Source organism: Mchenga conophoros, linkage group LG23, assembly GCF_057382185.1.
Source record: "Mchenga conophoros isolate Kocher_MC1m ecotype Shallow Benthic linkage group LG23, M_conophoros_male_GT1.1, whole genome shotgun sequence".
In the NCBI taxonomy this organism is placed as follows: domain Eukaryota; kingdom Metazoa; phylum Chordata; class Actinopteri; order Cichliformes; family Cichlidae; genus Mchenga; species Mchenga conophoros.
In genome coordinates, this window is record NC_140547.1 from 39,337,627 (window position 1) to 39,349,048 (window position 11,422).

Genomic DNA, 11,422 nt, shown 5'->3' on the forward strand with positions numbered 1-11,422 from the left:
TTAAGACTCCAACTTTCCTTCTTGTAGTATTTTCTTTCTTTTTTTTTAAAGAACATCACAGTCACATCCTCCCTGTTTGTCTCTGCGACCACATCCCTGCACGCTCTTGTGTACATTCTAGGTGGTGTACCTGACGGCCACCTTTCCATATGTAATGCTGTTTGTGCTGCTGGTGCGTGGTGCCACCCTGCCCGGAGCCACCCAGGGAATCATCTACTACCTCAAACCCAACGTTACCCGCCTGGCTGACCCACAGGTACAGCAACACAAACGCGCACTCGCTTTATGTGTCCGTAAACGGTGGCAGATTTTGAAAAGCATCACGTCGGAGGACATTTTTCTAGTCGTTCTTGCAGGTCATACGGCAGCTCCTACAGGTAGGAGAGCCGCACTGTCAGGTGAGTAAATGTCAGATCTGCCATACAGCAGGAAGGAGATTGGATTATTGTTGTGAAGCTGAATGTAGTTTACAACGTGACATCTGATTTGTTGCTCTGTGCCACATTTTCATCACTAGATCATTAGATCTTATTGTCGCTGTGGTTTTGCGCTCTATCAATTCAGAAGCGACTTTCAAACTCTTCTTCACTGGTGTGAAAAAGTGTTTGTTATTATCGTGTGGGTACGGTTTGACAGCATCAGTATCTATTTGTTTCTGTTAATTAGCCAAGTTTGTGTCATGTTACCTGTAAACTGTGTAATATAGAACATCTTGTACGGTGTACCTTTGACCCCAAAACAGCAGCCAAGGCTGATAAAGTATATCAGTCAGTTAGATATGAGCTTGTGGGCTAACATGTCCTTTCACTTTCTCCTCTCGCTCTCTGTTTCTCTTTGTTTCTGTAGGTATGGATGGATGCAGGTACCCAAATATTTTTCTCTTATGGAATCTGCTTGGGAAGTCTCACAGCTCTGGGCAGTTACAACAAATACAACAATGACTGCTATAAGTGAGACACTATGTCAGACACACACAGACATGTATGCATACAACCACGTAAAAACAGAGTCGGCCACACGGCTTCTCCTTCTTCCACTTGACTTGAGACAAACTGTAGTTGCTGAAATGTAAGATGTAAGCTCCCACTGGTCAGATGGCTTCCAGCAGGAATGGCTGGAATGGACAGAGAAAACACACTGATACAGCCACACCTTAAAGAAAAGCCCTCGCTGCCATGTTTCCCACACTGTAGGACTCCCCCACACACACACACACACACACACACACACACACACACACACACACACACACACACACACAGATCAAGTCCTCAGTGGGGTTGTGTTCTGTCTTTCAGTTTTCACAGGGTGTTTTTTGTGTTCAGCGCAGTGCTGTGCTAAACTCTTGAGACACCCTCTGTATATACTGCTTACCAGGAGCCAGACTGTTGTGCAGTTTTTTGAGTAATAGTTCTCCAGACTTCTGAAGGTCTTTCACGGTTCTTTCTTTGGACATTGGCTGCTTTTTCACCTACTTTCAGTCCAGTCCTAGTACCCGACCATTTTCACTATTAGACCTATTAGCCAAAAACTTCCATCTTCACATAAAGAATTAAGGTGGTCGTATCAAATATCGACTTTCAAGCTTGTCAGAATTGTACAAACTCCCTTTTTGTCTCATATCCTGGATTTTCATGTATGTTTGCATGATTTTACCACTCAAATATAAGGAAATGAGGGGTGGCTCAAGACTTTTGGGCAGCACTGTATTGAAATCTAATTAGTTAACTCAGATTAATTTTGTGTGTATTTATGTATTTTTCCAGGGACTCTTTTATGCTGTGCCTCCTGAACAGCGCCACCAGTTTCCTGGCAGGATTCGCCATCTTCTCGGTGCTGGGATTCATGGCTGAGGAACAAGGCGTGGACATAGGCACCGTAGCCCAATCAGGTGAGAGACTGTTTTCCTTCAGGACACAGAACTGTCAGCATAAGTCAGCAGACTTTGACTTTGTGGTGTTTTGTGCCACAGGCTAATTTAACTCTTAATTTAACTGTTAAAGCATGAGGAGGAAGTGTGAAACAATCAGAAGTGATAGTGATCCCAAACCAGATTTTATCAAGATGCCCTTGTGGTGAAAATAATAATGAAGCATAAAATTAGTCACACATACCAATCCGGTCTTTACGTCCGACGTCATTAGCCTGCTCCGGGTCCAAACTCTGCTTCAGGTCCCAAAGTCATAAGAACACTGCGGCGTCACTGAGAGTTACAAACTGTCTAAATTCTTTCATCTTCAATAAAATGATTAGTGTGGCTCCTCTATCAGGTGTAACAATGAAGTTTAACATCCAGGCATCCGTGAAAACAGAATTTATGAAGTTTAACGGAGTTAGCAGGGAGTTAGCTCGCTAGTTTCCATCTAAAGATGATATAGCATGTTCTGACTGAGGGATTTCTGCTATCACTTCCAGCATAAATGAAGACAGAAAACTAAACAGCAGTGACGTTTGTAGGGTTACTGAAGTTGGCCCAGCTGGTATTTAATGATGTGCTTCGTGGTGGCTACACAGACAACCCACCCATTAATAATCACTTGGCAACAGTGGGAAGGGAAAACTCTCTTTGAAGGAAGAAACTTCCGACAAAACCGAGCTCAGCTCTAAATGATAATGTGATAAAAATAGTAAATATTTTCCATTATTTTATGTCAGAAGAAACTTATATTAATTGTTTGTAATATCTTTGGTCTCATGGTCTTCTCAGGACCCGGGCTTGCCTTCATCGCCTACCCGAGAGCTGTAGCCATGATGCCCGTACCCCAACTCTGGGCTGTCTGCTTCTTCCTCATGATCATCATGCTGGGGTTGGACACACAGGTAGATGCAGACTAACACCCTCGACAAACTTTGAATTTCTCTCCACTGGCGTTGCGTTCGGTGTCATGGAAACACGCCGACATATGTGTCTCGTGCAGTTTGTGAGCCTGGAGGCCCTGATGACATCAGTGACTGACCTGTACCCTCACCTGATCAGACGAGGTCACCGCAGAGAGCTGCTGTTGCTGTTTGTCTGCATCGTCTGCTTCCTGGTTGGACTGGTCATGGTCACACCGGTAAGTCACACCGGTGGATGGATGTGTTGTGTTGGAGAAGTAGCCTGTTTTTAATGAGTTGTCTCTTCTGTGTGGTGCAGGGCGGTCTGTATGTGTTCCAGATCTATGACCATTTCTCCTGCAGTGGAGCCAGTCTGCTGCTTCTCTCCATCTTCCAGTCTCTGGCCATCGGCTGGGTCTACGGTACAAATCCCAACTCTAGCCTGCTCCTTGCCCTTTCATCACCTGTTTTCTGTCCTCATGATTCTTCCCTCCACTCTATATTTCCCATTCCTTTTTCTCTTCTTCCCCCTTTCCTTTTCCTTCCTTTTCTGATCATCTCCCTTTTTCCTCATCTCTTCTGTTTTGTGTGCCCTTTTACTTCTTTTTTCCTTCTCCTTCCCTTTCCTCTCCTCCTTTTCCGTCTTTATCTAATCTCCTTGTCAATCTAATCATTCATTTCCTTTCAATTTTAATCTTTTCCTTGTCTTCCCCTTTTTTCTCCTCGCCACACTGCTCTTTCTGATCCTTCGCAAACTGACTCTTCCGGTGTAACATTTCATTTCCCTAACCCCTCTTCCCCTTTTTCTTTTAAATACTTTTTTCAATGTACTTATATTTTTTGTCATCCTATTTTCCTGGTTCTTTCCTTTATCTTGTTTCCACTCTTGTTTTGAATTCTCTTTTCTTTCCATTTTTTAGCTTATTTTCCATTTTCTTTGATTTTCTTTCTCTCCACTCCTTTTTCCTGCTTTGGTCTCCTCTCTTCTTGTTTGATTTTTATTTGCTCTTTTCTTTTCTTTTTTTAATGTAGCACTAAATTAATGGAAAAATAGTGTCCGAGTCATTTCTACTAGTCTGACTTTAATTAAATTCAGTTGGAGCTCAGGCAGTAGGATAATGAGATTATACATAATCTTAAGCTGGTTGCTGTTATATAGAAAATAAAAAGAACTTTTATCACTAATGAATATAAGTCCTCAAATCTGATAAACACACACACACACACACACAGTCTCGCTGTCCACTTCTTCCCCTCCTCCGGCATTCCACTTAGAGGCAGTAGACAGTATATTAACATGGCTGCAGCTACCCACTGTTGTAGGGAGACTGGCTCCTAGCCAGGCCCCTGTCTGTCTCCTCCGGGCCCTAAATCAGCCTCCGGGCCCTGTCGCCTCTCAGTCTCAGTCTGCTGGCCCCAGGGAGCCCCCACTCCAGCCAGACATGGAGGTCTGAAGCATTCACAAAAACACTGTTTGTTTAAAAGTGCAATGGACGGAGTGTTTTATATGCATACATCAGGACAATGCAGTAAACGCTCAGTGAGGTTAGACAGTCGACTTTAAGTGTTAGAAAAAATATATGTTGCCATTTCATGAGATAAAAAATAGGCTGAATACTCCAGCAGAGAATGTGTTTGTAGGTGTGGGTGCTTATGAGGGCCAAAAAGCCTGTTTTTATGGCTCTCCTTGAGTTGAGGAGAAGGGTTTTAAGTGGACTGTGCGACACAGCGTTCACAACTCAGCTGCACCTTTTCCCCCTTTTTACGGCTGTGGGAATTTACAGTTTTTTAAGGACTCTGATGACCACTAACACTCTGAACTGAACTGAACTGAAAGAAAAGCTGCAGACAACTTCCTCATCCGACTCTCCCGAGATTCTCCAGCTTTCATGTGTCAAAATTGCTTTAAGGTTATTGAGTAAGTCATTACAGTGTGGTGGTTTGTCCTGTTTCTACCCCTCCCTGAGCCTGGTTCTACTGGAGATTTCTTCCTGTTAAAAGGGAGTTTTTCCTTCCCACTGTCGCCAAGTGCTTCCTTATCCGGTTGTTCAGTGATGACGTGACGAATCCTACTTCCGGGTCTAAAGTAGTCTGCGTTTAATATGGCTTTTGTGTTGTTAACATGTTTAATGTTATGTATTTTCTTCTATTTGATCTCAAAAAGCTCCTAAAACAGTCAGTAATCACTGTTGACCTCCCTCGGCTTTTATTACCGCTAATCATTTATTTAAGCTCAGTTTTTAAAACCTTAGGATGTAACTACAGCCCAGCCCATGCAGCAGTATATGAATGACTAACCTCGTATTGTGGATGGATTATCTCAGTTGTTCTCCTGGCTGAAGTTTGGTCCTTTTACAGCATCCTGCCATGCGATTACATTTGTTTCTGACCACCGAGAAAACTCACGTTAACTTTTATCGAGTGGAAAAAAAAGTTAGCTTGTTTATATTATGCTAACATAGCTGTGTCGCTAGCGGTCACGTAGCACATCATTATATACCAGCTAGCCCAACTTCAGTAATCCTACAAACGTCACTGCTGTTTAGTTTTCTGTCTTCATTTATGCTGGAAGTGATAAGAAAGCTGTACGTTTTAATTTGTTTCCAAAACCCCGCAGTCAGGACATGCTATATTGTATTTAGATAGAAGCTAGCGAGCTAACTTCCTGCTAACTTCTAACTCCATTAAATGTCATAAATTCCGTTTTCATGGATGCCTGGATGTTAAACTCAATTGTTACACCTGGTAGAGCAGAACGCTGATCATTTTATTAAAGATGAAAGACTTTAGACAGTTTTTCAACTCTCAGTAATGCCATAGTGATCGTTTGATATATGGACCTGCAGCGGAGTTTAGACCCAGACACGGCTAGTGACGTCAGACTTAACGACCGGATAGGGTGTCGTCTGATTGTTGGAGTTCCTTTTTAATATTGTAGATGTTTCTTTTCTTACAATATAAAGCGCCTTGAGGTTGTTGTGTTATATATTAATAAAACTGAATTAAGTTGCAGAGTATGTGACAGTTTGTGCTCCTCCTACTACCACTCCAGACAGAAAAGAAAAGAGCTGTAGGTACTGATAGCATTTTGCTCACTTTCTTAAGCCTGCCGAGAAAAGCACTAGTGTGGATTTCAGGAGGGTTGGTAGTCAGACAGTTTGGTGTGTGTCCTCAGCTTGGCCAGTATATCACAAGATTACAACAAAATTCCACACAACTGCCCAAAAGGATAAAATAACATAATGGCATTTCATATCTGAAAGGTCAAAGGTCATTCACCGTGATGTCAGTGTATGAGCGTGGACAGGCTGTAAACAGCAGCTTGGCTGTTTGTCCTGTGCAGCAGCGATTTCAGTTATAATTTGTTTTTCTCTCCTTTTTTTTTTTGCTTGTATTTTCCGCTCTGGCGATGAATACCAGGAAGAAAAAATGTTCTCTAAGCACAGTTGGCCACCGTTGCCAAACCATGATGTGAACTGAACCACAACCAAACCTCACTGTGTTCTTGTTTTGGCCACAGGAGCAGAGCGCTTCAGCGCCAACATCAGGGATATGACCGGCTACAGCCCTCTTCCTTTTTTCAACCTGTGCTGGAAATACTTGACCCCGATCGTGTGCACTGTGAGTAACCTCCACCCGCTGACCTGCATTCCACTTTGTTATGAGCTGTTTGTTGTGAAGTAGGATGTCCATTAGCACAGGTGTGGGATTTCATACAGATTCCACCTTCCACCTCTCAGGAAAATATCAGGGTTCATCTGTGTGCCACTTGTTTGTCTCTCTATCAGTGAGGTTGGCTTTTTATTCCACCACCTCCAGAGCAGAAAATGAATCATGAGCTCCGTTGGCAGGACACAAGAAGCACTGGATGCGAGCAGTTTCCAAAAGAGTTGAAACACTGTTTGACATGTAAATGGAAACTGAATGCAAATAATTTCAGGCTACATTCAACTGAAACAGAAGAAAGACAGCATGTCAAAAGTTATTTGGAAAAATGTAGTCTGCTTTTCAATTTGATGCCAGCAACACATTCAAGAAAGCTGCAGTTATGGACACACTTCCCGCTCCAGATACTCGTTTTTAGTTCCAGTCTTATTTAGTCAGACCATCCTTAAATCAGCTGTGGCCCAAAGACGGCAGCATCGCCTCTCTTGTTTGTAGAATTGTTTTGTTGTTGTTTGGTTGTGAGGGTTTCTAGATACTTTCTGAGGTTTAACTTGCAATTTTCAAGTATTTTTAAGCCCATGAAATGATTTCCACTACAGAATTGTGTCTTTTTTTAAATGCAGCACTGCCTTAAACCATAAAGATCGTTGGTTTTCAGCCTTGAGTCATTTAATGATAATCTGTTTGTTCTTTGAAATCTTATGTTGAGAAACTTCTTTGTTTCTTCACTTGTTAGGTTAAATATGGGGCTTCAGCGTTTTGGAGATCACTGCGTTCTGGTTTGATCCTTATTTTACGACCTTTCCCAGGGTCGTTGGGGTTTCTTTGTTTTTGTCCACGTAGTTGTAATTTAGTATAAAAATATAATCAGCAACTATTTAAATTCAAACACGTTTTGCATAGATGAAAATCTGGGAGAGGTACTGCATGTTTTTATTGTGCAGCAGAGGTGTTTTACTGCCTTTGGACAGAGCCAGACTCTTTCCCGGTCTCATATTTATTGAGAGCATTAGGAGACATCTCATCGACCGCATAACAGCGAATGAGTAAACAGCCACCTGTTCGTCTACATCCAGCTGCTATTAAAGGGCTCTCAGGGAGGGTATTTATCGCTGCTGCTGTTTAACTGGGAAACACTGATTTACCATTTTTGGCCTAAAATGTCTAAGCCTAAATGGTAAATGGACTGTATTTATATAGCGCTTTACTAGTCCCTAAGGACCCCAAAGTGCTTTACACAACCAGTCATCCACCCATTCACACACACATTCACACACTGGTGATGGCAAGCTACATTGTAGCCACAGCCACCCTGGGGCGCACTGACAGAGGCCTAGACCTTTAGTATTTACCCCGTCCTCCTTTCTCCCCTCTTCAGGCCACATTTATATTTTCCCTGGTGCGCTGGTCACCACTGAGCCTGGGGAAAGGACTGGTGGCTCCAGTATGGGCCACAACGCTGGGCTGGATCCTTACCCTCTCATCCGTTTCTCTGCTTCCCATCTGGGCCATCTACGCCCTGGTCACTACCCCGGGAACCCTGACACAGGTGATACAATGTGTTTTTCCTGCTGTTGGATGTGAAACTGTCTTGTGCCTTTAATGACGCTGATCCACAGTCAACTAACTGCAACCTTTCTATCCCGCAGCGCTTCCAAATCCTGTGCAGCCCCGTTGAAACCCCGTCACTGACCTTCCACCACCTCTCCAACCAGTCAGCGATCCCCTCCAGCCCCAGTCTGCCTCTCACTGAGAAGTCAAAGGCACCGTTAAAAGAAATCATCTAGGACAAGATGACCCGACAGACACTTGACAACAATGTAACAGTGGCTGCTGCTCGGTCAGTCGGGTGTGTCAGGGCAGAGGGTCAACTTTAGAGCTAATGCTGCTGGATACCAACAGAGGGGCTGGATCCTCATCAGTCTGTACTTGTTGACTAAATGTTGTAATCAGCTCAAAAGGTGATCCTTCAATTATGGGCTCTCTGAAGGGATTCAGAGGACATCCACATCATCTACAACGGCCTTCATCTACAGGAGCATTCAGATGATAAAGCTGATATATTTTCCACATATTTAACTTTAGAAGGTTATTTTGAATTAGTTCAGTGAAAACGTCAGTTAAAGTAAACAAAACTAAACAAGACCTACCTGAACGCACCATCTAGCTGCTATTGGAATAGTTTCTTCAGGTTGGAGCTTTCTACAGAGGGTCCAGCCCTGAACTGGGACACAGTTTGTTTAATCTTTTGCACCAGACCCACACCCTGCCTGCCAGAGCTGGTTATTGTAAAACAGCACACCCTTCTGGCTTTGAATCATGTTATCTCTTTACCTGCTTTTTTTCCTGTTGTCTCAGTTTATTCATGTAATTAAGGACCATATAATTATAGCTTCTGCTGGCTGTCTGCGCGCAGGACTAATGTTCCCTTTATTTGCCAGCAGTCATACATACATAGAGCTATACTCTCTATGAGAGCCTGAGAGATTACTGTTTGCGTTAGCATGACTGCTTTGCTTTGGAGTCCACTAAAAGAGTGCATCGATTCATTGGGGTGAAGGTATAAACTGAAATGACTCCATGAGTCAGGCGTGTTATGCAGTAATTTATAGGGATGGGTTGGTTTTTTTTCTCAGGCTTCACCCTCTGTGATGGCAATATCATGGCATCTGAATGGATCATAACACGTCTTACCCTCAGACCAAGTAGAGAAGACATTCAGTCAAGTCCTTTTTATTGCTGCCAACGCACAAGTGCTTGAGATCAAGTGCAGCAATCGGTTTTTATCCATCACACGTCTTTGTTGTTAAAAAAGTTAATTACTGTTGTTTTTGTTTTGGGGGTTTTTGTTACTTCCTGTTGCAATTGTGCAGTTTTTATAAAGATTTGAGGCATTATTTAGACAGCTGTGCACTGCAGGGAAACATGCAGTAATGCAGTACTGCTGCTGCAACTGTTTTGTCAGAAAAATATATCTGACTTTATTTTTTAATTTTGTACATCACTTTTGAGTTGAAATGTTTTTAGTTCTCCGACCTCTTTATTGTGATTTTCTCTGCGGCTCTAACGTGTGAACGTGTGTCTTCTTTGAAGACAGCGTGTAAATGATAGTAGAGATATGTTTACGACATAGAAAACTAACACCAGGAGTGGGATTAAGGAATGTGTCCTAGTTGAACAACTTCAGTTCCTTATGTTTGGACTTGAAATGTAAATCAAGAATATGTTTTAATTATTTACACTCTACTTTCCTTCCTGTTTTTTTTCTATCACCGTTCAGCCTAGTGGAGGCGACGTCTCCAGTAACTTAATGTGCTTTAGGACACAACCTGTTCTTCACTGGAAACGCTTCTTCTTGAGCAATTGTGATGTGTTCAAATGCAGTATGTTCGAAGATATAAAGAGACTCTTATGGAAACTTGAAACTGCTGTCATTCAAACCTGGATGTCTTTCTGATTGACTTCAGAGTGTCATCATCTCTGTTTACAAGTGTATGCATGTGCCTCTTTATTTTGAAATCCTCCATCTGTACTGTTATTTTCTTTTCTAAATGACTATATATTAATATACATATATATATAAACATTGTGGACATGAGCATTTGTGTCGACTGTTTAATTCAGCTCGTGTGACAAGCCGTGTGTGTGCGTGCAGGTGTGTCGCCGGGAGGCCCCGGGAGGCGTCGCGGTCTCCCTCAGTGGGGCGATAACAGATGCTGAGGCCACACCTGGCTTCTACAAGGAGGGTGGACGAGCGGAGGCGAAGAAGTGAGGAGAGAGGTGGAGGAAAAAGGAACAAATGCCGTGATTAGTGTTCTCCTCATCCTGATGCGAATTGCTGGTTTAACATCCGTGAAAGGATAGAAGTCAAGGAGAGATGGAGTGTGTGTGTGAGGAGGAGGAGGAGAGGGTGTCATGGAGACTAAAGAGGGAGGGAGAGCAGCAGCGGGTGGGGAGGAATTCAGACAGCAGCACTTAGACAGAGTCCGGCGGTTATGTAAAAGGCTCGGTTTGTCAATTAACTGTATTGGATTCCCTCCCCTCACAGCCACCAGAGGAAGCGGGTTGGTCCTCCACACACACGTGGCTCAGCACGAAGGGTTCACAAACACACACATCTCGTTTTGGTGACGTGCAAAACTGAATGCAGCCTCCTTCTTGCACATGTGATCCGGGTTACTATGTAACTGTGTGTGTGTGTGTGTGTGTGTGTGTGTGTGTGTGTGTGTGTGTGTGTGTGTGTGTGTGTGTGTGTGTGCAGGGAAAACGGGGGAGGGTTTATGTCCATATGGTTGCTTTGGCATACGTCTCTGTTTCACATGATGTGGATTAAAAATGATCCAGTGGGCTGAGTGTGTGAGATTCAAAAGAGGAGAGAGGAAGAGGGAGGGAGAGAAGAAGAGAGGAGGACGCTGCAAGGATGCGAGCCAAAGCATGTGTCTGTGCGTTGTTTCACTGAATGCTTTGAAAGATGCTGGAGAAAAGTTCGTTTCTGCTCAGGCTCACTGCCACCAGCTCGCAGCTGCAGCACTTTTTCATCACACGTATTTAAAAAATTTAAACATTTTGGCCACATTACTTCCCGGGACTAGATATCTGAAACCCTGCCCATGCACTTACAGGAAAAGTCACATCTCCGACACGTTGACTTGCAGATACACTGGAAATAGACAGCTCTCAGCCACACGAGCACTGACGGTCCGGCTTGTATCAAAGATCCTATAGTCATGCACACACTTTTTGCCGCAATACTCTTGACAGCTTGGTGTAAAGTAGAAGCACTTGGAGGGGGAATCGAGATGAAACTTGAGGACAGGGAGGAGAGAAAGGGTGGGGGGGTTGCATAACAGCTGGGTGATTTGCACGTGAAGTTGAGCTTGATATTGGATCCGCTGAGCAGTGGTGGTGCTGTCTTCAGGTCTGTGGGACTCTATAGCAC

General features: G+C 43.4%; 1 protein-coding gene across 6 annotated transcripts in view; it reads left to right on the forward strand.

The window, feature by feature from the left end:
* Positions 1–10,075, forward strand: part of LOC146547786 (sodium- and chloride-dependent GABA transporter 2-like) — a 37,737-nt gene extending 27,662 nt beyond the window's left edge. For all 6 annotated transcript variants that reach the window (XM_085266550.1, XM_085266554.1, XM_085266549.1 and 3 more), the window contains exons 7-15: positions 122–256; positions 847–950; positions 1,767–1,891; positions 2,708–2,820; positions 2,919–3,056; positions 3,137–3,239; positions 6,338–6,438; positions 7,862–8,032; positions 8,133–10,075. In XM_085266550.1, the coding sequence (XP_085122676.1) occupies positions 122–256; positions 847–950; positions 1,767–1,891; positions 2,708–2,820; positions 2,919–3,056; positions 3,137–3,239; positions 6,338–6,438; positions 7,862–8,032; positions 8,133–8,270 (1,128 nt within the window). In that variant the 3' untranslated portion in view covers positions 8,271–10,075. The remainder of the gene's footprint in view (positions 1–121; positions 257–846; positions 951–1,766; positions 1,892–2,707; positions 2,821–2,918; positions 3,057–3,136; positions 3,240–6,337; positions 6,439–7,861; positions 8,033–8,132) is intronic.
* Positions 10,076–11,422: the final 1,347 nt, after the last annotated feature.